A 26,051-nucleotide genomic window follows, 5' to 3' on the forward strand; every position below is an offset into this window, starting at 1 on the left:
GAATGGCAAGAGGAGTTGAGTGATGGACTCAAAAATCAAGCAATGCATTGCTGCCATCTCTGCAGTTTTCTTGGTGTCAAAGAGGATTTTTCTGGACAAGGATCATTCATCCAAAACTTGTATCTTGTGTGAGTCAATCCTGGAGTGAGAACTGGCTCCCATTGTCATCTGTAAGACCTGTTACTAAACAGCATAAAGAGAGTGAATGACAAATATGACAAAACCTAAGAGAAATTTTCTAGACATGTCTGATGACAGATGACTGACATGTCTGTTGATAGCTATCCTGTTTTACACATTTCTGCAACATGCTTTCTAGCTATATCTCTGGCTTCTTAGCTTTTCTTTCCAAGTGCCTTGATGGGGAAGAAATTACATTTCACCAAATATATTCCTGCTGTCACTTCCTTCAAGCAACACAGGATTTGATGAGTAACCTCCATGCTGGTTGGACTTCAAGCCTTAGAGCTGGTATCTGTGTGTACCTTGTGGCTTGCAGTTTATTTTTCAAAAGCTCACACAGCAAACCATAGGGTTGTTTCTGGCTGACTTCATGAGGAGCAATGTAGTGCTGAGCTGGGTACTTGTCTGAGCAAGCTCTCAGTTGAACTCTGTGTTTGTAACAGTTTTTGGGGCCTTTTGCAAGAGAAATTTTTTGCTATAGGATAGGAAATAAGGAAAGATTATTTCAAGAAGTTTCAAGATGTCTGTTCCAGCCCTCCACCCCGCCCAATCCAGAAGGTCCAGAGCTGTCCAAAATCCAAGGAACCCAGCTGTGTCTCCTGGTGCAAGGGAGTTTCTGGAGGACCTATGAAGCTGTCCTGTCCTTGGGAGTCAAAGCCAACATTTTAAGTTCTCTCCATGCTGTGCCATGTTGGGAAAGTGCAGGAAGTTGGGAAGCTTTGAGAACCTCTCTAGTTCATACCATGGATCATCACACAGGTCTTCCACAACCTCTTTGGTCTCAATTCCCTCTCTGCCACCCCAGACATAGAGGAAAGCATCTCATCTGATGGCAACAGTGCTGCTCCTCACTGCTCCAGGGAGCAAGGAGCTGTGAGGGAAGGTACAAACACAGCCCATGGAGCTCTAAGGCCACTTCCTCCTCAGACGACTCAGCCCTTGCAGTGGTGAGCACTGCAAAAAGACCAAGAATAAATAAGGAAAAGAGACATCTGTTTGTTTTCATGGTTGTGACACTAAAGGTCAACTGGAAAAGCTCCTCTCCTGCACGCTCAGAGAGGTTATGAATTGTGTGGCTATGCCCTATATGTTCTGACAGATTTTAAGTGGTGCTTTGTTGAGAAGTTGTAAAACCAGCAATGCACGTCATCTGCTTACAGCAGCCACTTTCCTTCACCTTAGCCACTGGTCAAAAATGATTCATCCAAGAGAGGCCACATGTTTAACAGGCTCATGTAAACCAGTTATGCTACACTCAAAGTCAGCTAAAACATTCTCACATAAAAAGTTAGCTTAAGCTACTATTTCCCACAATAATGACAATAAAAATGAGCTTAACAAACACTTACCCTGATTCTCAAAACTCATTTTCTGTTATGTTTCCTTTTACCAGCTTTCTTTGGCTGAGTGTCAAGTAGTGTATCAGCAAAAGTATGTGTACTGTAATCTGACAAAATGAAAAAAAGATATATTTTTGGTTTTAAAGTGTTTATAATTTCAATAGTTGAAAAAAATGACCAGGCAGAACAAAACAGCATCTGCAGAAGTGTCAGCAATGAATATAAAAGGATAAGCATGTGAGTTTTAGTGCAACAGTGAGACTGACTGGGAACTAAGTTTTCTAAGAAAGACCCAAATTAATGATCAGAGCCTACTGAACAGATTTCTCCATCTAGGTTCTTATCAGACTTCTCTTCCAAACCTTGGTTCAGAATTCATGAGGATGAAGGCTGTGGGGCTATGACAAGACACTGGGACAGGACTGCCTGCTAAAGTGGTGGGGCTTGAATGGTGACTTCCCGGGACATGTCCTTTGTTCCATCCTACTGAGTCCTGCCCTCCAGTAACACAAACTCCAGTGATACTCCTGAAGAGTCCTCAGATCTTTCATATTCTCCACTCACCCTGCCACCTCCCAGAAGAGCATCTCAGGCTTCAGGAACTGACACTAACCACAACATCAGAGAGAAATCCCACTTAAGGCTGCTAAGAATTTCTCCCTTAGCTGGTTCTCGTGATGTTACTCCCCAAAGCTCATTTCATGCCAACCATAGTTTGCACATTCAAGTAAGCAGTGGCACCACAAAGGTGACTGCACAAGAGCCACCAGGTAGGACACATCCTTCATCCTTGCAGCTAAGGTCTGTTTGGGTGTCCTTCACCATGAATGAAACTTCCATGAAGGGCATTTGTTTCTGTAAGCCTGTCACCTTGTCCTGAGGACAGAGAAAAGTGTAGCACAGCTACAGAAAATGGGACAAAAAGTGAGCAGGTATTGGACAGCAGGCAGCAAGAAGAGCTGAGAGCAGGGGAAAAGCCAGAGGAGACAAGAAAATAGCTGGAAAACTACAGGGTCACCAGTGACAGTAGGGCTGGGAATTTTTGCTGTGGGGAGTGTCTAGTGAGAGAAGAGCATGGAGCACAGCTGCAGCCTGCAGAAAGAGAGGATATGATGGATTGTCTGGACATGTTTCTTCACCTGAGAGCTGTTCATACATCAGCTGGCAGCAAGGAGCAGCAGGACAAGGAAATGGCTTGCCATGGCTCTACCAAGTTGCTTGGCTGACAGCCTCAGGTGTCCCAGAGGGTGGCTGTCACCACACCACCACCTCACACCTTTGAGCTGATGCTGCAGGAACAGCCACCTTCAGCTCAAAAGCAATAAGGCAACCAAACAGAGCACAGAATCAGAAAAAGGCTGCTCAGACACAGAATGTTGTTCACAGGAAATCAGATGCCTCTGGCTTGATCTTGCAGCCTGAGCTCCTTGGTGCCCAATGATCTCAAGCTGGAAGTATGAGCTGCAACATCTTAAGGTGCTGAAGACCTACAGGAACCACGTAGATGGGTGCAGTCATGTCCTCTCTGCTCTCTGCTTTGGACAGAGACACACACAGGGATGTGCAGCTGCCTGAGCTCAGCAGCAGCAGAAGGAGCAGCTGTTGAAAAAGCCCATACCCATCACAAGCAAAGTGACACCCAGTCCTCTTGCCAAACCAATTCAAAGACACTGGAGAGAGGTTATTGGTGCCTTTGTTGTTTGCCCAGCATTGTAGCTGCCTGCTGCTATACTCCACTGCCCTTTTCTAATATATCCCACTACAACATCACTCAAGAGAATAAGGTTTTGATCATGGCCAGACTCTCACAACAGCAAACAGCCCAGCACACAGAGATCAAATAGACCAGCTGCAAACAGAGAGAAGGGAAGAAAAAAAAAAATAAATAAAAAGAGAGTGCATCTGACTGGCTGGCTGGTGTGTGGGTATGTGTGTTATGCAGGCAGCAGAGGCCTGGATGGTGAAGGTCTCCCAGCGACCCCGACCAATTTGGGGCTTGGGCCCCTGGCCCCATGCTGCATTCCAGCCTGCCTCCTCTCCTGGGACCACTGCCCCTGCTCACACAGAGAGGCAGCCAGACGTGAACGTGAGAAAGCTTTCCCAGGCAAGTCCCTTCTGTGCAGTGCTGGGTAGTTGTCTTCCAATATAATCATAATTAAAAGGGGCGTGGGCAAAGAGGGAGCGAGGGTATGGGCTTGCTTTATGACCAGGTCTTCCTAGCATGCAAACGTGGTGAAAGGGATTTTTTCCTAACAATGTGCTTCTCCGTGCCCCTTCCAGTCCACTCCCCATCCTTCTAGATCAAAGGGTCTCAGTACAATATTTGCCTTCAACAGAAAAGCTCACGAGCAATACCTGTCAGGGTCATTTACATCTATTTACTGGGGTTAATAAATATGTAAATTGATTTTTCAGTTGTGGACCTAGAGCCCTTTAGAGATACAGACAGGGAATCAAATCTGGATGTCTGCTGTGCCAGTGCAATTTCAATATAAATCCTATGAAAGTCATAAAGATATTCCAGACTCCTCCTTTTTTTCCCTTTTTCTTTCAGAATTCATGATACAGGGCTTGAACCTGGGTGTGGACCTGAATTCTATGAATCCTTTCTTCTTTTTTATACTTTAAGCCTAGAGGAATTTGGAAAGCAGAGCTGTCTGAACTGTGACATCGCCACATTCTTCTCAGGGATCAGAACCAGTGCAAAGATGAAGACATTTTACCTGGTTTAAGTATTATCATGAAAGATTTTTGTGACATTGGGCACAGGGGACACACAGCACTGGAGCATGGAAGATTCAGAAGAATCAGAAGGTTCATGGCTTCCATGGGGAATCTGCTGCTTTAATGGTTTCCAAGAATTTTCAACTGGAAGTGTCTGTCTGGCAGCATGAAGACCCTGAAGGTCAGCAGCTTCCACATGTCCTTTCCACTTGGTGCAAACTGGGTTTGTCACAGGTACAAACAACTTGGCAATGGGAGGATTGTGAGGCATCAAGACTGGTGTTTTGTAAGCAGACTTCACACAAGCTGAACACATAAAATCTGAAAGCAAACCCAAACCTCATCATTTCATTCTTAGCCGGAAACTTGCTGCTTTTCCTCCAACTTTGTGTGGGAAAAGTGCTGTTCAATTCTGTAACAAGTTTAAGAATGAACTTGTAGAAACATCCCTTGTCCACCAGTGATACTGTGACAGCATAATTTGGTGTTCTAGCTGCTCTGTCCAATCATCTAGGACCTGATCTTGCAGACCTGATTAACTCAGATCCATTTTAGGACCCATTTCCATATGTCCCAAGGGGGTGAAGATACTAAAACCTGCTTGACCTCCGGTGCAGATCCCTAATTTCAAGTTTTAATGTACTTTAATATTCACAGGACTATGGTCTCAGAGTTCTTGCTTTTTTGGGTCATAGACCATTGCTATTGATGGCAGTAAGGCCAAGCAGACCTGGACCTGATCCATGGGCTGTGGACATCAGACTGCATTTCTGCTGCAGAAAGGAAACTGCTGGGTAGGTGTGTTGTCAATTGCTCCATTCCTTGGCCTTATCCTTCAGAGGGTAAATAAACTTAATCCTAAATTCATCCACTGCTGTTTGCTAACAGCAAATAATTCAGACTGTGAAGGGAGGTGAGATCAAGCAGTTCTGAAGACCTGGGGAAGCCTGAGGTGTCCAGCACAGCTTCTGCAGAGCAGAGTGGTTTCCAAACCCATGAGGAGCTGATCTTTGCCTGATGTACAACCCTTTCATCCAAAACTGATCCACCAGCCTTGCTGGGTGTACTAGGGGTCTGACTGGACCCTATGTGAATGGAAATGTGGTGAATGTCTGTGAGTTTTACCACAATGGATTTACCAGCCTGTAGATTTAGAGAAAAATCTGAACTCTGCCATCTTTAAACCCATGCACAGAAATTAACTTGTTTGTCACTGAGACAAAACTACACCTGGGAGCCTTTTTACTTCTGTAGCACCAGATTGCAATCAGTCACAAAGGAGCAGCAGTCCCTTTTCCATCCTGAGAGGTGTGGTAGGAGGAAGACACACACTCTCACACACAGCCACAGCCACAGTCAGTGTGTACATGCACCTCACAAGAAGAACTAAAAGCACATCATCTAAGTTTGCTTAGGTTTAGCGAAGGTCAGAGATTTTCACACCTAGGTGAGCTGTCATCCACCCTGGGGCAATTCTCTTTTCTCTCCCATCCTTTGCTGGAACAGCAGGAGAGCTCTACTGGCGTGAAAGGCTGAAGTATCCTCAGGCTATAAAGGGCTTGAGTCACAAACCACTTCCCCCACAAACACACACACTTTTGTATTAATTCAGGACCTTCCAAAACTGTCCTAATGTCTCCTCACCTGTTGGTTGTGAAAACTTGTCGTGGGCCGAGGCTTAAGCTAAGGGAGGTGACAAAACATATGGGATTTGCCCTAAACAGAGCCATTCCAGACTGATGGGGTCAAAACTTCTACTTTTAAATTCTGACACTCGTTTTCATAAACTTAAACGAAAGGAAGCAATTACCTAGGACAAACTAAGACACAACAACATCTGCAGAATGCAGAGCAAAGATAATAAAATAATCATACAAGTTGAAAGCAAAGCAATACCTGCATGAATGGGCAGCCTGGAAAGCTCAGGAATAAGGTTCTGTCATTGCAGCCCCTATCAAGAGGGAGCTCCACATGTCCTGTACTCCTGAGCAATGTGTGCTTTCTGATTCCTAGAATCAAAAATTTTATTACCACTTTTGACCACTTGCTGCCTCTTTAAATGTTTTCCTCTTTATTAAAGCCTAGGCTCTTTGTTAATTTTTTTTTTAAAGTTCTTTCATTTTTCATTTCTTCAACCTCCCATGCAACAAGTATTTTGGCTTTTAATGAAGGGAATTTTTCTGCATCCAGCAAACTGTAAACCATGTCGCTTGGATACAGCAAAAGCCTAAATTCCACAAGATTTCCACAAAGTCATACATTGTGTTGGGAGGAAAGTGTGCTGGGCATTCTTTGATTTTTGTGTCCTGCATTAGCATTTGTAAGTGCTTACGAAAAAGAGAAAGAGAAGAGAAAGAGAGGGAGATAGAAAAAAAGAAAGAGAAGAGAAAGAAGAGAAGAGAAGAGAAGAGAAGAGAAGAGAAGAGAAGAGAAGAGAAGAGAAGAGAAGAGAAAGAGAAGAGAAGAGAAAGAGAAGAGAAAGAGAAGAGAGAGAAAGAGAGAGAGAGAGAGAAAGAGAGAAATAAAAGAAAGAGAGAAAGAGAGAAAGAAGAAAAGGAATAAAGGAAAAGGGAAGGCAGCTGCTGTGATGAACGCAAAATATGACCTTTTCTTTTTAAAAGTTTGTGCTGTCCCTCTTGTTTAGCACCAGTGCTGCTCACCCTTTCCCTTCAAGACGCTTGGGAGTTGTTAAGCATCTAGGGGTGATAATTTGACTTTCAGCTAAACCGGACAGCAGTAGGTGGTGATGTAATAGGTACCAACGCACATGGATATATAAATATCGTGGCTAGAGCTAAAGCGCTATGGCTGAGCAGCTATAGAAGAAGATCAGCACTTCAGACAAGACTCCTGGAGCTGAGATCAAGTTCAGAAGCTCTTGCTCCCGGGATTTCCTCTCCATGCAGCCAGCGCAAGGAGACTGCAGATCCTCGGGGGACTGAGCACGGGGCTCGCTCCCTCTCCCCCTCCCCTCTACTCTTTTTTTTTTTTTTTTTTTTTTTTGGTTTGCTTGTTTTGTTTTTTGTTTTTAATTCTTAGTTTTCTCTTACCCCCCACCCCCCAACCCCCCTTTTTTTGACCTCAGTATAAAGCGGGAGCTGGGGGGCGAGAGTATTTTCGGAGCGTCCGCCCGCCGGCCCGTGACTACGCGCCCCTAAGCCGGGATGCCTTTCCCCGCCGCGCTGCTCCCGGCGCTGCTCCTGGGGCTGCTGTGGCCGGGGGTTGTACGTGGCCGGTCCCCCCCGGGTCGCCTCCCCGCCGGGCCCCGCCAGCGCCGTTGGGACGCGGCACTTTTCGCCCGCTCCGTCGCTCGCCTCCCGGCCGAGCGCCGCGACACCGCCCGCGACGGCGACTACCTCCTGGGTATCAAACGCCTGCGGCGCCTCTATTGCAACGTGGGCATCGGTTTCCACATCCAGGTCCTGCCCGACGGCCGCATCGAAGGGATCCACAGCGAGAATCGATACAGTAAGCCGGAGACGACCACCGCGGTGCGACAGGTGAGCCGCTCCGCGCCCGCGGAACCGAATGGTTCCGCGGGCGCGGAGCGGCTCACCTGTCGCAGGGAGCGTTATGCCCCAAGGGAAGGGAGGATGCGTGGCAAATCGCTAAATCCCCTGAAAAGTCCACCCGCCCACGCTACCGGGTGCCGCTGGCCTCGGCTCCCCCGAGGGCGGTGGGTGCAGGGGGTAGCAGGGGGGCGGTGGAGCTCATCGGGCGCTCCGGCGGAGCTCATCGGGGCTGCTGAGCGCGTTGCCGCTGGCGGGCATCAGGTGTCGGGGTTGCCTCAACATCTGGAGGGTCCGCAGTCCCGTGGGTTGTCTGCTCTGAACAGGGGCCGGGGAGAGCCCACCTCTCCCCCAACTTGAAAAGCATCTGCTGGGGACTTAACCCCGTGGCCCCATGGCTCTGATATGCAACTGAAACAATAAGATCCGGGAGGGGGGGGAATATAAGCTGCATGATGACAAATGTTTCATTCGCCCCAAGCTCACTCCAGCTTGTTTTAATCTCGTCTACATAGGAGGATGCCTGGGGGTAAAGTAAAAATAGTTAGCTAAATGAGGAGAGGTCTCAGCATGGGGCATGGGGCAGCACGTGGAGCATGGGGCTGGGGGTCTGTGGCCACCCACAGCAGCACTGGGGCTTGGGGATTTACACCACACTGAGGATGGGAGCCTTTGGGTGAGTGCAGCACTGACACTGCAGACTCCTTCAGGGTGCAGCCCTTTGTCCCCCCTGATTCCTGTGTCTCTCCTGTAGGTTTGCTGGAAATCTCCCCCGTGGAAAGAGGAGTGGTGAGCATATTTGGTGTTAGAAGTGGACTCTTTGTGGCCATGAATAGCAAAGGCAAACTCTATGGATCTGTAAGTAGCCACAAATCATGTGCCTGGGGAGGGGACCGTGGTCACTTAGGGTGAGAGATGTGCATGGTGCTAGAAGCTGCCCGAGACCCCACCCTTGCCCCCCTTGGGTCAGGAAACAAAGAGCAGCCCTTTCTTCCTACCCAACAGAAGGTGTGCTGCCCACGGATGCTGCTTTCTGAGATTTTGAAGTGAAACCCACTCTTTTGCATTACACTTCCTTGGTTCCCCCATAAAACCTATATTCACCCAACCATGGCTACCCACACAGACTGACAGAGTAGCCATCTGTGTGGCAAGACCTCAAGTCTATATCTTTCTTGTATTTAAGTACAAACAGCCTTAAAAGGGTGTGGCAGTCATCCACTCCATCTCTTGGAGGGCACTTGAACTTGTGATCAGCCAGGCCAAATGACCCTTAATGATATGCTGGATAAGTTCCTGTCACATACCTATTAATCACTCTTTGTTAATGCTCTTCACCAGAGAGTCTGTTCCCATGACAGTGCAGCATCCTCAAGGTGTGGACTTCTATTTATAGGAAGACAGATTTATTAGGAGACAATACAGATTGGTTTTATGTTCAGTCTGTGAAAATATACTTGTTGGGTGGACAATAACAATACAAGTCTTCACCCATCCTTCTACTTTCTAGGTTACTTCTGTATCTGTGATGAGCATCAGACCCGTTCCTGGGTCTCTTGCCTTACCCATGGCTCTTGTGTTTCATGTTTCTCAAGTATACTTTGAAAAAAACTTGGGCCAAACTACAACAAAGTTGACTTTGTCATTTTCACATGAAGACATGAAGCATCCAGAATTATTTTCTGGGGCATCAGTCCTGTCATAGAAGATTTTGACTTCTATAAAAGCCAGGCTGAATCAGTCACCCTTTGCATCATTTCTTAGGAAGACTGCTGCTTTGGTGTCCTGGATGAAGTAATTCCAGTGCAGTGGTCAGCTTGGCAAGCTGAGATCTCTCTTACAAAGCCCTAGGCTTTAGCCCAGTAATAAGCAAGGAGTTCATTTGTTACTCTCCAGATAAGACACTTGCAACACCTGTCCCTCTGCACTGATTTGCAAGTGAAAAGCCCTTCCCTGGAAGGGTGCTCTTGTCAGCTCTGTTTTCCTGATCCACTAACATGTTATCCAAACCTTTCCTTAGATTTTAAAACTAAAGAAGCAGAAAATACTGTCCACAAAGATTGTCTTTAAAATGTTTCTCCTCAGCAACCCGAGAAAGTGGAAGCATTCAGATCCTCCTTGATTCTTTCTCAATTTTTTGGTGGCAGGACAACCACTGAGCAATCAGATAAGCAGGGCAGCAGAACTGGGCCATACCCCATTGCAGCTCTGTTAGAACATGCCCCTCTCTATCAGAAGAGCAGACATAGCTCTGGGTGTCCATCCCACCTTTAGGTGCCCATGCCTGCCCTGGACACAGCATCCTTAATGATCTCTGTCTCCTGAGGCCTGTTTGAAGCTTCCTTTGGGCGGCCACTTCAAAAGATCACTAAGGGAGGGGGGGTGTTAGCTGCACGTTTCCCAGCAGCACCCCTTCTACACCTGGTAGCAAGAATATTTCCACACCTGATGTTTAAAATTCCTTCCCTCTCATCCTTTCCTTTTCATTTCAGACCCATTTCAATGACGAGTGCAAATTCAAAGAGATTCTCCTGCCAAACAACTACAATGCTTATGAATCCAGGATTTATCCCGGGATGTACATAGCCCTGAGCAAAAATGGAAGAACAAAGAAAGGCAATAAAGTATCTCCCACAATGACAGTGACACACTTTCTTCCTAGAATCTGAGATATCTCCCTTCAGACCTACCTCAGCACAGGGGAAGATGCAGAACATGGGGAAAAGAAACAAGGTGCACTTTTACTGGAGAGTTTTATGCAAGAGTAGGTGTAAGATATTTAAGTTAATTATTTAAATCTGTATATATTGCCGCAAAAATTTATTTATAGTTCCGATTTTTTTTTTTTTTTTAATTATTATTTCTGAAAACAAAACAAACCTCTAACCCAAGGTATTTCATTTCATGGTGCAACAGTAGAAGTCTTCTGCTTGGTGGTTTATTTAAGTTTGTAAAGTTATCACAGGTGTGCTGCTAGTCCACGTCCTAAACCAGGTGAAATTCAATTCCTGTACTACAATGTTTTGCACTGTTTGTGTGTTGTACCGTGTCTGTACACGCTGTACATGTGTGTGTTTGTTTGTTTGTTATGGTGGTTTTTATTCTCTTCTGCATGTTTTCCAACACCCCCCACCCCAGTGACTCCCAAAGAAGCTCCTTGGCCTCTGAGAAGGAGCAGTGGTGGAGGTGCCTGGGTGGGATGCCAGCCCGGAGCCACACACAATGCCTGACCTCCTTTGTGCAGCGTTGCTATTTAATTGGAACAGTATCAGTTTACCTCTGTACAGAAAGCACAGTTCTGAAGAGCTACCCCACAAATCTGTTTTTAGATCTGCCAGGCCTGAACTTTGAACTTTCCTGCAGTCAGTCTTCTTAGAGCTGCCAGGCAGCAGAGAGGTTTAAACACCTATATAAACTCAGCAGGATTGGTTTGGCTTTTTTCCTATTTAGATAAACAGGAGCGTACCATCTTCTAATGGAACCTTTATTTGATACAATTGCCTGGCATTAGGCTAAAAGAAAATTAAATGTCTGTCTACCCCCCCCTACAAATGCACTGTGAAACATGCTGCCATGAACCAATTATTCTTTATTCAAATCCAATTCCCTTTCACATTTGGAGACTACATTAATTTTTCAAAGTTTGTGAAACCCTAGAATACTCCTAAGTTTTTAGAAGGCAAAAGAATTTGCTGGTTCGGAGAAAACACAAGCTCCACAGAGAGAATTTAGATTGATTACAAGGAACTAAGGTTGTTTTGTACTATTTATTATTTTTGGTGCAGTATTTGGAAGGAGAAATATGCTGCTTTTTTCTGTCTCATTCCCTGACAAAGTTGATTAATTTCTACCTCACTAACTCTCCAAGCCAGTCTCCTAACAAAATCTGCATGGAAGGAAGGTGCACACTTTTCTGCTTGGTCTTACAGTTCTGGAGGAGGGCCTGGGGGAACAATTGTAATCCCAAATCTCTCTTTTTTTTTTGTCCATATGTAGCCAAAAGTATTCAGGATAGAGTTGGTTGCATCCTATTTGAGCCTTGTCACGTTTGAGCTATCTTTACCCTGTGGTTTACTTTTAGTAAGGGTAATCATGGTGAAAATATTTGCAGACAGCTGTCAGGCTGCAGTACTATATCGTCATCAAGTAACCCTATATTTTTCTCCATATATTTTGCAAGTGTAACTCATGTCTCTAACGTGATGAAGGAAAAGACAGGTTTGATAATGGACAAATCACTGAAGGGATCCTTTTGTCCTTTTCTCTTGCTTTCTTTTCTTTAAGAGATACTCAGAGGAGGTCATCAATATGTTAAGTGAGAACCACACACAATGTTGGATGGCTTTAGAGGATGTTTACAGATCATTCAATCTAAACTAATTATTTCTGACTACCTGAAACTCTGAATTCAGCTTTTTTTTGTCTCTTTACATTCCTATACAAAATCATTTATTCCTTCTTAACGGTGTAGACCTACCTTTACCTTCTACATAGACGTGACCTTGAAGACAAAATCTGCTCCTCAAAGTTCAGTAAGATCAGAGCAGACCAGGACCAGACCTTAAGCCAGTTGCTGTCAAAGCAAAAATAACAATTAAGAAAAAGGGAGCCAAATCAAGAGAGTGCACCTAGGAAATGACACGCCTAAGGATTCTGAATCTTTTTCTTCCTCTAATTTGTGGGATTTCTGTACTTTCTGTGTTTTCCACATGTGTGTAATTGTTGTGTGATTATCACCACTACCTCTGCCAACCGAAGATTTTGCTCCAGATTTCAGAATGGAAGATCAGATCACAGAGATTTTTCTCTGGAAGTGGTTCCTTTTTCTCACTTTTTCACTCCCTTAAATCCACAACCGACCGCCTCACACGAGAGAAGTCCAGAGGTAGCAGTTGTAACTTTGGAATATTGCAATCAAACCTTGATGACAATGTTACATGGTCTGAGCTTTCACCATTTACCAGAATCTGTCTGTAGTTTTATACAGGTGCTGTTCAAGACTGTGGTGTATGTGCTGTGCACATTTAAATGCATAATAAATGATAAACGTTTACAATGTATTAGCACCCTGGTGTTGATTTTAACTCTTTAGAAGGGAATGCAGCCTGGAACAAAAGGCCAGAAATAAAAATGCTATTTCACTTGCCCAAAGACTGGGGACTCTTTGCACCTCTGCCAGCTACTTGATGAATGACAGCCTGGATTTCTTACTCAGCTAAAGTTCCCCCTGCCAAAGTTGGAAATTGTCCAGCAAAGCCCAGCTTTGGGAGCTTGGTAACAGATCCCCAGGCTTGCATCTGCCACACCCCAGTATTCTTGCTTGTGTTATTTGTGTGGTTATTAACAACAGCAGCTTTTTGTGCAGCATCTAATGGTAATGAGCAGAGACACAAACCAGCATCTGAGCTGATGTTGCTGGATGTTAGCATTACAGACAAAAGCTGATTGCCTTTTTCTTGGCTTTAAGGAGTGCTGCTCACTCACTTTCTCTGTGTTGGGACTACAGGGATGCAGGAAATTGCAGGATCATCTACCTGTTTGATTTGGGATACTGTCTGTTTTCCCAATTTACAATTATGCTCCTAGAACAGTAAAGAAATCTGAAGTGCTTTCCATCATACCTTAAGGCAAGGTTCTTTTGCATGAGTTTTATTTAGAAATACTCACCCATATGCACTTGAACACACACTATGACAAACCTATCCACTTTCCATTTAACTCCTTCCCAAGGATCAGGGAAAGATATGTGAAGGGAACAAAACTATTCAGGTTTAACCTCACATGATGCATAAAGGGGGTCCAGCTAAAGGCTGCACAAAACAGAAAGCCAGACCCCAAGATACAGATTTCTTCACTTCATTTGCCATTGAGCAATGCTCTTTTTCCTGTTCCTAGAAAGGGGAAAGCAACAGATGAGCTGGGAATGTCCAGGGTCCTCACTCTGAGCAAGAACAATTTCTCTCTATAGCTGCATGGGGTCTATAAATACACAGCACAGGTGTGGGGGGGTTAACTGGACAAGTATAGCTGCAGCTATACATGGTTAATGCTCCTATGAATAGAGGAAGAATAAATAGGCAAGCAGACATATATAATAATTTTTCATGATTAACTTTTTTTGCTTATAATGCTTGTAAACATAGAACAAACAGGAATTTATTACTACCAGGTCTTCCAGATTTATAACAAAAAATTACAGCCAGGGACTAAAATTTGTTTCAGCAATGGGAAGACATCCAATTATTATTTAAAGCTTGGAGATAATTCCTAGGAATTTGCAGATAGGAATCAGAGATTTCAGAATTGCAGCTTTGCAGGCTCATAGCATCCAAAGCAGTGGCACTGCCAAGGTGGCCCTACCTACCCAGAAATACATGGGTCAGCTTGAGATGTCACAGAATGCTCTAGAGAAATATTGCTCCTCTTAGGGCACCACACATTTTTGCTTTAGAGATAGTCAAAGACATCTAAAGGTGAAAAAGAATGCTTAACCCCCCAGAAGAAGTCCCTGATACATCATGTCTTGCATAATTTCTGAGATCACTGAGAGCATCACCATGCTTCAGGCATGCCCAATGCTCCTGGCATTTTCTACCAAATATTTCTCTGCACCAAAAGCTTTTCTGGGGCTGGATTAAGCCCTTAACTAAACCAGGCACATTTCTCCCCATCCAGTGGTGGTCCTGAGGATGAAGAGAAGCAGAGCAGGGCCAGGCTGGCCCCGTGCTGTGCCCCTGCTTGCCTGGGGAAGGGCAGAGATGAGGCTCCAAGCCCCATTGCTCCTTTGCAGCCTTTCCTCTTTTAAATGCTCCATGCTTAACATTTTCTGACTCATCTGTGACATCTACCAAGTTGCCTGTACCTAATCTGTGCTAATAAAAATCAGCATGACAAAACAGTGCCTTGTATATAAATAGCCACAGGTTTCAAGGCAGTCACTGAGCTTTTAGTGCCAGATTTGGCTCTTCACTGCTTTACCACTTGGTTTCCACTGCAGTGCATTAACTGAGCATGCAAGTGGCCAATTAAAGAGAGTCTGTTAAGGGCTGAGGAATCTTTTGATAAAAGCTAGCAAGCACTTCAGCAAGAAAGTTAAAAGGAATTCCCTTAAACACTGCTCATCCCTGTATATGACCCTAAATATTGGTGCTTGCCAAGCACAGGTGAGAACAGATTGCTAATGCACAAAACCCAGTGTGAGGTTAAAATAAAAAAATTAAAAAATTTAAAAAACATCCCACTTCAGTTCTTCTTCTACCCAATAATCCAAACATTGATGTGGCAGTGCAAAGTTGTGATTTCTAGCTGCTTCTAGGCAATGCAGGGTGCAAAAGCAAGAGCACAGTTTCAGTATCTGTGCACCAGCCATGACTTGGGGACTTCAGACATGAAATATTACTCTGAACTGTTTGTTTTTCAAATTGACCACTTGAAAAAACAGCTTAATGTTTTGTCAAGAAATACCCATGGGCAGCCACTTAAGGCAGACTGATTATTTAATATAAACCAAAGAATTGTTTCTCTCATAATTTTAATCATGCATTAAAAAGATGGTTAGTGCTGTCTGTAGAACAGATTGATAGAATTTTTAAGAGTGTTAATTGTCACTTTAAAAATAACAAATTTCAGACAAATGTTCCTGAAAACCAAGGATGATTTTTTTTTTCTTTTTTTTTGCCAGCAGGTCCAAAAATGCTGCAGTCCCTTTTGAGAATGGTAGTGGAAGATAACACCTTCTCCATGCTAAGGTAATTCTGAGACCCATTCCTTAGCAGACTCTTCTCCTGCTGGCAGACCTGTAATCCCAGTGGTCCTGTGCTGGCAGTGAAGCAAGCAAGGAAAATGAAGGAAAGAGCTGCTGGTAGGTTCCCTTTGTGCTTTCTTCCAGAAAAAATAGTTACACACTGAATGGAAGCTTTCTCAGGAGAAGATTGTTCAGTGCCACACTGAAGAATCAGATGTTGGTGTTACCTCTGCCACCAGGTCACCTCTGATGCCAGAAATGTTGTGCAACAAGTGGTCCTGCCTGTCCCTTCTGAATGCTCTATATGACATGAGGAAGATGGTGAACACCTTAAGTTTAGCTCAGCTGCAGCTCTGTGGTGGGTATAATGATGCCCTGGGTATAATGATGCCCTGGGAAATGACAGGGAAACAGCAGGGGGGTTTCAACCTGGGCATTTCTGCACCTTTTTGACACTGGGATCTCTGCTTCAGCTCCTCATTTCCAATCTGTCATTAAAGTGTGTTCAAAATACACCCATTAATATGTAAAAAACTGTGAGGCCCACAGAGACTGAGTTGATGAGAGCATAGGGGTCAATGAGCTGGACAGCTTGTGACTGATCAAAATAAAACTAGGGATGGATGCTTGGTTAGTGAACACCATCTATACTGGGCACCCAGTGAGGCAGAACTCCTGGAAAAAAGGTGCTACATGACCAGATTTTAGTTACAAGGGCAGTTTTGATTCTGTTTTTCTTAAATTCTTTGTGCAGGATTGACCTTGGATAACTTCTAGTGACATTCTGTGTGTGTACATGCAAATAAATTTTATTACAAATCATACTATTTTATTGTGGGTAGATACAGAAATCCTCATCCTCTATGACTCCCCAGGCTGTGTTGACCTTCACTATTGTTCATTCACACTCCTTCATATAGGTTAAAGAAAGTGATTTAGTGATGTTTGTACCAATTAACATATTCCAGATTCAAATTGGTTGCTAATCAGGTTACCTCTGAAGTACAAATCAGATCTTTATCAGCTTAAAGGTATTCAGCAAGTGTCAAAGCCACTTGGTAAAACTCTGTGGGTTCTGGGGAGTTACTATTTACATCCTTTTTCATTATCTCCACAGCTTCAGCTGTTTGCTCCCATTGCCTTCAAGAAAAGTGTTTGTAATGCTAGCTGGGGCCAGTAGAGCTGCTCAATGTCACTGAAGCTGAGGGTGCTTGTGAGAAGAAAAGGAGTCCCACCTACTGGATGGGCATCAGTTAGAGACTGAGAGACCCCAGCCTTGTGGGGATCTTGCTCAAGAAGTTTGGATGAAATGTCCAGCCATGCACTGATGGCCTGTCAGCATGAGAGCTGGCCCACAAGCAACATTTTTTTTGAGCTTTGGTTGGATGAATCTCTTTTATAATCCCTTTTGATCACCCAAATGGGAACTGGATCCCTGCTCTGATCACCTTGCTGGGTGGGGATTGTCCCAGGCTGACTCACAGCAGCTCTTGCCTACATATCACAGTGGGACAAAAGGCCTCCACAGGGCTCCTTCATCACCAAGCCAAGGCTGCTCCAGTGCTGCCCCATGCCTGCCACCAGCACTGGAACCCAGCACCATCACAGCTGCTTCCCATCCAGCAGCCTGCTCCCAGTCCTACACCCCAGCCTGTAATGACCTGGAAAAACTTCAGCTCCTCCACTGGACACCACCCAAGGTGAGGACCACCTCTCTGCCAGCCCTCAGCAGCCCTCTCCCTCCCAGCTGACACTTGACAAGTGTGATGGTTCCACATTACCTGGTGGCAAAGGCCGTGGTGCAGCTCCCTGGTGCTCGCCTTCCGTGCTGAGTCCTTCTCCAATACCTGCTGCAAGAAGCCCTGATGCTACTGCAGGCAGGAGTTACCCATTAACCCAGGCAGTTAGGCTGCTCTCTCACCCATCTGGAGCCAGTGTGTCTTTTTCATGGGTGCCTTTCCTTCAAATGAGGTTTGAGATAAGCAGGCTGATTTCCCCAGGTGTTGCAGCCAGGTGACAACCTGGGGTCTCCTGTGGTGCTTGCTCCCAGATCGGCCATGCCTGTAGGGCCAGGGAGGTCCAACCTGCCAACAGTCATCACTTGGGCTGCAATTTATTCCATCTTCTCCATGGCCCCTGAGGAAAATGGCCAAGCTTGGTTTTTTTCCCTTGTTTTTAACTTTCCTCCACTGGGGCTGGGTGACTGGTACTGCCTTTCTCCAGCAGCCACCTTCCTCCTTGAACACAGAGGGTTGCTTCTGCCCAGAAACATCCCCTATTCAGCCCAACACCCTTCCTTCTCCCACACTGTCCCATTTTGACACCTTTTCCTTTTGTTCTGTCATTTCTTTTCTTTTTTTTCCTCATACTCCAGCTTTGATTTTCTACTCACCTTTTTGCGAAGGACCAGAAAGAGGATCAGAGGGCTGGAGCACCTCTCCTATGAAGACATCACTCTTCTGTGTTAAGATCAAGCTTCTTCTCAGGTTAGCACAGAACTTCTCACTTGCCTGTGTTGTATTTTGACCCACGTATTTCCTTCCCCTCAGTGTCTGAGGGTTACAGAGGTAATTCACAAAGCAATGGCCTGACTGCAGTGCTGGAGAGTTCAACACGTGCCTCAAGTCTGAACAAGGTGTATTCACCACAAACTGTCATAGAAACAGAATTAAACCATCAAGTGTCTGCTCACCAGAAAAGCATTAAAACCCAGGCCCTTTGTGCTCCCTGATAAGTTATCAGATGTGATTCACTGGATCATATCAGTTTTGGCAGCCTGAGTGTGGGCAATTCAGCTCAGGGTCCTTTGGCATGGTCAAGGAAAAGTACTTCTTGTATTGATAGAACCATGTTGTTAGAAATACAGCTGTGATAGTCTTGTGCCTTGCAAAGAAGATATGGCACAATAGAATAATCAAAGTAAAGTGTATTGTAGGCAGAAAGATATCTAGATAGGTGGCCATCTCTACACATAGCTCTGTGTTTGTGATTGCAATGTAAAAAATGTGAATGAAGAAACACTGGTGAGGTCAGATCTAGAAAGGTAAACCTAAGAAATTACAGAATAAAAGAAATCTTTGACCTTCAAGTTCAAAAATTCAGCATCTTCCACAAATCCTCATTCTAGTAATACTAGTCACATCCAAGATAGCCACTTATTTTCAATTAATTCTTGTGACTTATTCTGCTTATTTAAATCACTTAAAATGCTTTTAAATTATAAAATCACCTTGTCTGACTCATACAGAAAGGTGAACAGATGCAGAAAGATGGAATAGAAAGGCATTTAATACAAAGTTGTATGTTTTCAGGTGGGTACCAGAGTTGGAGATTGAAAGTGTTCATATTCACTTCTCCTGGTGACATAAATCTGAGATTTCTTTCCTCTAGATTTTTTGGCAGATGCTGCAATAGAAATCTGCATTTTTGCTCACTATTTGCACTCTTTGAAAGTTAATTAAGGAAAATATGGAAGCAAATATGTGTCTGCTTGCCAATTTGTTCTGAGTTGATTCATAGGAGCCTCAAACACATTATCTCAGGTCTGTGGAAAGCCCCAGTAACTCTGCAGGTTCTGCTGATTTCCAGGCACAGGCAGGACCCACCTGCATGAGCTGCTGCATTGACAGAATTGCCCTTCCATGTGACCATCAATAAAAATAGTTCTTTCTGTTGGCAGTGGGGGTGCACTAAAGGATATATTCCTGAGAGAAATGAAGAGTGCATGAACTGGTGATCAGAAATCACATTTAAGGCAGGACCAGCATGGGTTCTTTATGAGCTGAAGAATCCCCTAAAAAGCACACAGCCACAGGTCTGTGAAGGTGTCTATAGATGTAAAAATATATATTCATGCTTTAAAATCCCTCTCCTAGCTGTCAACATCTATTCATTTTTTCACCTTTCATGGGGATCTATGAAATTCCACCAAAATACAAACACTTGACAACTTTGTTCCAAATGGGGACCCTAGGGGAGAATCCACTCAATTGTTCTGCTAAAGGGAATAAACCAGGCAATGATAATTCATTTTAGAATTGACACAAGCACTCAAAAAACTGAGCTCCTCTGGAAGTCTGTTGAATGACACTGAGCTTCAGGACATTTCTGTGGCTTTCCTATCTATTTTTGGTAAAAAAAAATCCACCTGTAAGTTAATGAAGATAATTAGAAAGGCTAGTTTAGTTTTTAATAACTGGAGAGCCACACCAACGACGGAAATAAAATGACAGGCAACCAACAGTAGCTTGTGGGAAAATGTTCCTTTTTATTTTTTTTTTTTTTCCTGCTAAGGAGATTACAAGGTTATCATTTGTAAAATAAGCATATTCCTGTTAATTAAATTAAGGACTTGGGCTGCATAAGCAAATACCAATCACAGGAAAGAAAGAGAGAGATGCTGAGCTTCACACATAATTTGTTTCTGCCTACTTAGCAGGGCTATGACAGACATTTGCTGAGTAGAAAGCAAACATTTACAATTTATTTCACCTCTCCAGCTAACACCTATGAGCTGCTGTCAGCTGCCTCTTTGGGCAGAGGGGATGGTTTGTTGTGGAAAACTTTTCCTTGATGGCTTTAAACGAGCATTTACTGCTACTTAAAGCTGTATCAGCACCGATTAAGTAAGAAACGTGTTTACATGCTTTCTAGTCACAGCATACTTTATATTTCAGCCCTGAGTCTGCTGAAGTGAGTAGGGAGACTTCTACTGACACCAGTGAACCCGGGGAGGTTTTGCCTCATCAGGCTCAGAGCTGCAACCCATGCCCAAGGCCAGCTCCATGGCAAAACAAGCTGCACATCCCCAAGGAAGAGGGGAAACTCCCTTTTGGGATCTGTGGCTGGACACCCCACTCATGCCTGTGCCTACAACTTGCCACTTCAGCTGACTGCGTTCAACAAGGACTCTTGTCTTGGGGAGGCATTACTGCAATTTTGTTAAATGTCAGCTCAAAATCCTAGCAGCCAAAACAAAGCAGGAGGAATGCTGTGTCATGGCATGGGCTGCAAGCTGGCAGAGGACACTGAAAATAACAAAGGGGGTTCAGCTGCAGCTTTGCAGGAATGTGTTCTGAAGGGGAGGGAGGACTGATGGACTTGGGTGGGAACTGGCTGGTGGAAAACCTCTCTCGTCTAAGATACAGCAAGTTCTTGTTCTCCCTTTGTTCTTGTATCTCTCTTTTCAGAGGATAGAACAGGAAATTCCTTCATTTCTGTGCTTATTAAAAATATTAATACAATGGGTGGGCACTGATGCAGTGGAAGTGTTATTTAAATGGAGGCAGTAGAACAAACTGAGTACCACAGAGAGATGAGCTGATGGATTGCTGCTGCACAACTTGACAGTTTGGTCTAAAAGCTCTCTATAAATAATATTTTAATTGTGTAAGTTTACATCTATAGTATTCTTAGTTATTATTCCTACTCTGAGGTTAATGTGACAGAGTATTTAACCACAGGTTATTTCCCTGTGTTACCAAAGGTAATTTAATGAGCTCAGATATGGACTCATTAAACTTCTACTGGGATATGAAACTGAGAATTTTCCTTAGGCATCACTTCCAGAAAGCAGTTTTTGAGTGATAAAGACATTTTGTCACTCCTGATATGGACCAAAGTTGAATCTAGAAGTAAAAGATAATTAAATACAAGGCTAGAGAGACTGAAATTCCTAAGGCTTGTGTCCAAACTGACCCCACCATGGCTCCTTTGATAGGCAGGACACCCTTAGCTCTCAGCACCAAAGCCTTCAAGCAGGTCTTGGATTGGTTTTCATGAAAAAATGTCCAGGGTCCCCAGCCCTGGATATTCCTGTGGCAACACAGCAAAGTCTGTGGGGCCAGATTGCTTATTTTTGAAGGCAAGTGAAAACAAAATTAATAAAACAATCAGGAAAGCAAGCGAGAAGTTAACAACGTACAATTTCAAGCCAGCTAAAGGAAAAGAAAAGAGAAGAGTGGTGTTTGTGAGTGATGTGCATCCTGCTGATCCTTTGTAAACCCAGCTGTGAAATGGAGCTGCCAGGTCTGCTCAGAGCTAGGTGTGCCAGCTTCCAGATGTGCACATGTGAAGCCTGCAGACATCAAAAGGACTCAACATTTAAAACCATTACCTGAACACCACCTTTATGTGTTTCAAAAGGAAACCAGCTGAACTTTCCCTGTAATCACTGTCTTGCAGCTTCCCTTTAATGAACCCACAGTGTCAGTCAAAAAAGAGAGTTCTGGACACTTCATTTTCTTTTCCTAGAAGCAGCTCATGTCCTTAAAATCCTTGATGAAAAGCCCTGATGTTCATAGGGGGGATTGACTGGGATTATACAGAAGCATCAAGTGGGAAAAGGCAAAGCCATCAAGTGGACAATATTTGTGGTCATAAACTGGAAATGTTGGAAGAAGGCCATTGCTCAGATCTTGGAATAAGAGGAAACATGAGATGATAAAACCCTTGCAACTGCATTTATAAGTTTGTAATTTGGTTACTTTGCTTTCTGGAGCTTAAGAGGTCACCTCACAGCTCAGAATGGTTGAACGTGCCAGGATAGTGATAAATGGGATTTTGTAAATTGCCCACAAAGAGCTGATTAATTTTAGTAATTAATTGTCCTGTGATTGCTTATACAAACAGTAGCCAGTGGACACCTTCTAATACGAATCTAGGATTGGGACTGGTACCTGTTTCAAAGAGAAAAATTGATGAACTTTCTGTATTTCAGGTGTGCAAAGGGATGATATTTCCTGCCTGCCTGAGTCAGTGGCTCCCTTATCCATACCCTGCCATTTCTGCACCTCGGGTGAGTAACACAGACATTCAAAAATTACTCAGAGTTGTGTTTCTAAAACATTGCTGATCAACCATCCAAACAAAAAATTTTTTCTCCCAATAGTGTTCACAGAAAATTATTTGGCAATTACATTATAAATGGTCCATAATTCAGTGGATGAAAAAATATAAATGGATAGCTCTTTAGACCTCATCTTTTCCTCTCTTATATTACTGTAGCAGAAAATGATGGTACAGAGGTTTTCTATCAACAAGAAATTTAAGACCCACATGAGTCTTAAAAAACCCACATGAGGTTTAACTAAACTACTAGGGAAGTATCTTGCCCTATGATTCCACAAATGAAAAATTATTTTCAGAACCAGCTCCTGCTTTTTGTATTCCATTCCAGACAGGAGTTTCATTCTTTAAACTCTGATTCAATCTTCTATAGTGCCAGGAAAAAAAATCTCCAAACTGTAAGCCAGCTGTAAACACAAAACAAAGCAAAATAAAACAACCCAAAAAAAAACCCCAAACCAAACAAAAAAGAGAGCTTCCCACAATATTTTTGAGATATGTGACCTGCCTCATTTCCCTGTTTTGACTTTGTGCAATTTGCAATTTTCTGGCTGGGAAAACTAGCATTTTCCCAAGAGGAAATTCAGGGGTTTTGCCACAGACTTCGTGCTTTTGATCACATTTTGGTTTTATTTTTATCTAGCAGCCTGCTTTACACAGCTACCTGGGTAGCTTTCCCACAAGTAAATAAGAAGTGGATGATTATCCCCTCCATAATTCCTTAGGCCTTCACTTCAGAAACCTGAGAACAAAGAGCTGGCAATCACCTTGTAAACAGAGATCAGCCCACACCAAGAGTGGGCAGACAATATAAAAGCTTCAGGTGCAAGAATTCACTGCAGTTTGGTTCCAACTCTTCACTTCATTAGCCTAAGATGTCAGGGCAGTGATTTGGGATATGGAAGATGGACTCAAAGCACCTAAAACACAAAATAAAACATCATCATATTTTCTGCTGAGCAAATAAATGAAAGCTGTAGTAGAGTTTGTCAGATGCCACGTCAAGATTTGGAATTACTGGACTTGCTGGCTGCCATGCACAGAAAAAAGGTGTTTATTTAAGAAAACAAAAGATGTTGTAATCTCATCAGTTGTCCCATCATTGTCCCTGGGTGCTGAGGACCTGGCATCCCCACTGGACACTGTTCAAGGGGGATGCTTCAGGCAAGGTTTAATCTTGCCCCATGAACCAAACAGCCATCAGCAGTTAGCACCATGTCAGGGGACTTCACTGAGCACATCTTCAGGTTTAGTTTAAACCCAGTTTAACCCCAGTCCACGTGCTCTGACAGCATCTACTCCAAAAAGCAAACTAAAGCTCAGCAAGGAGGCAAATTGCATTTTCTTCAAACCATTTATCATGACTGAGGCTAAAATGCTGCTGAAAAGAGATGCTTTTTCCACTGACACACTGCACACTGAAAAAAACCATCTAGTGATTGGAATTAATTTTCTTCTAAATCCCCACAGACAGTTACAGGCAGGCAGTGTGCACAGACATGTGCACCTGCCAGCAGAAAATACACCTGTAAAGTGCACAGGTCAGGTAAAATTCAGTCACTCATCTGCTCCTTCTCCCTAGTACCAAGCCTTCCAGACCAAGGCAGCTACATTTGGTTCCCTCTTCCAGATACCTTCATTTTCCTGTGGCATCCTCACTCTCACAACCAGAAGTGCTGCTGAAGGACTAAATTCCATTTCCCACTGCCAGGAAGCAGGATTGTTGGTCACTTCACAAGGGCCAGGGCACCCTCCCTCCACCAAGGGCCCTTGCACCTGTATCTGCACATCCTGGTGAAGATGCTGACAGGCAAAAGCATCTCTCCTTCCACTCTGGGTTCAAAGGAAAGGCCTGCAAACTGAAACAATTGTCCATCACCCTGTGATATTTCCAATTTCTTTGCTTTAGTCAGTTTGATTTATAATGTGGGTGCCAGAGAGTTGATCTGGTTTCACCAGGCTGTAACATCACATCCTTGCTCACACAAGCAGCTAGGTGGAAGCAGTCAGTCCACCCTTTCCTGGGAGAATCAGTCCTGAGAAGCAAAAAGTTATTAATTTTCCATTGCTTGTTCAGTCCTTGCCTTTTATTTTTTTTTATCTAATGACACCATAGGTAATAGAATTATCTTACTTTTATTTGACTTAATTTTTAGGGGCTGGGGTGGTGGTTAAAGCCCGTCCATAGCTCAGCATTAATATCAAAAGTCTATAAATGCAGCCTGATAAAAGATTTAAGTTCTAAGCACTGCTTGAAAACTATGGGAAGAGGAAATGTTGTAGCTCTGTATGAGCAGCCACTGGCTGGCTCATAAACAGCCCCCCAGTAGCCTATTTAAAGAACATTGCAAACACTTGGGACAATGTGCATTTTATTAGGAAAGGGAAGCACTGAAGAATCAACTAGAACATACACAGCAGGAAAAAGTAAATGCATTAGCTGGCTTTAATGTGGATAAAAATGGTGAAGCAGGGAGAAATTCTGTTTCAGAAAGGTCATTCACTTGCTTCTGCATTCCTTCCCCCAACATTTACATGCTGCTGGCTGGATTCATCAAAGGTCTTCATTATTCCCTCTTGGCACGCATAAAACAATCACTTTCAGATAATATAATGACCTAATTACTCAAACAAGACAAATGAAAAGAAATGACAGCTATTTACTTCAGATCTTCACATTTAGCAGCTCTTCAAGCAAAGATTTAAAGGACTTGTAGCACTTATTTAAAACCTGAGAGCCTGGATCACCTGTCAGGGTGGGGTTTGATGACCACCAGCAGCATGGGTGGTGATTCCCTTTCTCTCTTGGTCTCCCAATTTATGTTTCTCTCCTTAGGGATCAGGACAGCTCCAGGTAAGCTGCAGAACCAGGATATTTTAACCATTTTTTTCCCCAGGTTTCCCCAGGGTCAGCCCCAGCTCATCCTGCACACCCAGGGCTGGTCTGTAGGGTGCGGGTGACACTTGGACACAGGGAAACCCCAACAACCAAACTTTACCTTTAATTTAAGGGCCATTGCTCCTTCCTCCATAACCTTTTTCTCCTGCCTGAGCAAGGCAAAGATCAGATGTAGCAAGGGAAAATTTTAGACTGAACATTTGTAAATGAATGCAGAAGCAGAGTGCTTTATTGTTCAGATTTGCTGTGTCTGAAAAGGAGAGGTAGTTCAAAAGGGATCATTAGGGTTCTTGTTTATTTTGTGATGTTCTGTGTGCTGGCATAGTAGTAATGATGTAATCACTGCCACTAAAAGTCACAGTCAGGCAATGACTCCTTTAGACCTCAGATAATCACAGAAAAATACAGATACTGGTGTTATTGTGATGCTTATCAGGGCTGTATCATACACAGAACTATATTAATTGCCTCAATTAAAAAGAGTTGATTCTGGGGACAAGAGTCAGAGCATGAACTTTTGAGCCTCTCTGCACTTTCCCCTTCCTGCAAGTGTGGAATATGTGTCCTTGTGTTTTTCCAGAGCAGCCTCCCTCCCACTCCACCTTCCTGCTTGGCAGTGTTAGTAAATGCTCACAAATGTTAGGGAGCTGTTTGCTTGATCCCATTATATTCATGGTAATACCCAGGGCTATAGAAAGACCCAGCTCATTGCCTAATTACCAAAAGTCTCACACTGGATGGCAAATGAAAGGCTTAAGCCCCAGTGGGATCGTATGTGTCTGACCCCCAAATAATTGTTTGACATC

At 43.8% G+C, this 26,051-nt stretch overlaps 1 protein-coding gene and 3 long non-coding RNA genes across 6 annotated transcripts; 1 reads left to right on the forward strand and 3 right to left on the reverse strand.

Moving 5' to 3' along the window:
• Nucleotides 1–6,758: 6,758 nt before the first annotated feature.
• FGF4 (fibroblast growth factor 4) lies at nucleotides 6,759–12,812 on the forward strand. Its single transcript, XM_071762047.1, has 3 exons — nucleotides 6,759–7,715; nucleotides 8,511–8,614; nucleotides 10,249–12,812. Exons 1-3 carry the CDS (start codon nucleotides 7,412–7,414, stop codon nucleotides 10,423–10,425), a joined length of 585 nt encoding a protein of 194 aa, XP_071618148.1. The 5' UTR covers nucleotides 6,759–7,411; the 3' UTR covers nucleotides 10,426–12,812.
• LOC139804619 (uncharacterized) lies at nucleotides 7,786–18,171 on the reverse strand. 3 transcript variants are annotated; one of them, XR_011729453.1, is made up of 6 exons: nucleotides 17,893–18,170; nucleotides 17,422–17,636; nucleotides 17,282–17,371; nucleotides 12,234–12,329; nucleotides 9,064–9,142; nucleotides 7,786–8,167 (listed from the first exon to the last, which is right to left on the reverse strand). It is a non-coding gene; the product is annotated as an uncharacterized lncRNA (long non-coding RNA). The 3 variants fall into 3 exon arrangements; XR_011729452.1 differs by having other exon boundaries at nucleotides 17,282–17,636; nucleotides 17,893–18,171; XR_011729454.1 differs by having other exon boundaries at nucleotides 17,282–17,584.
• Nucleotides 18,172–22,956: 4,785 nt separating this feature from the next.
• On the reverse strand, nucleotides 22,957–24,211 carry LOC139804623 (uncharacterized). The gene is made up of 2 exons (XR_011729460.1): nucleotides 23,981–24,211; nucleotides 22,957–23,266 (listed from the first exon to the last, which is right to left on the reverse strand). It is a non-coding gene; the product is annotated as an uncharacterized lncRNA (long non-coding RNA).
• A 490-nt stretch (nucleotides 24,212–24,701) lies between these two features.
• Nucleotides 24,702–25,498, reverse strand: LOC139804622 (uncharacterized). The gene is made up of 2 exons (XR_011729459.1): nucleotides 25,346–25,498; nucleotides 24,702–25,205 (listed from the first exon to the last, which is right to left on the reverse strand). It is a non-coding gene; the product is annotated as an uncharacterized lncRNA (long non-coding RNA).
• Between the last annotated feature and the right edge of the window lie 553 nt (nucleotides 25,499–26,051).

This window comes from Heliangelus exortis, chromosome 18 (genome assembly GCF_036169615.1).
Source record: "Heliangelus exortis chromosome 18, bHelExo1.hap1, whole genome shotgun sequence".
NCBI lineage: Eukaryota > Metazoa > Chordata > Aves > Apodiformes > Trochilidae > Heliangelus > Heliangelus exortis.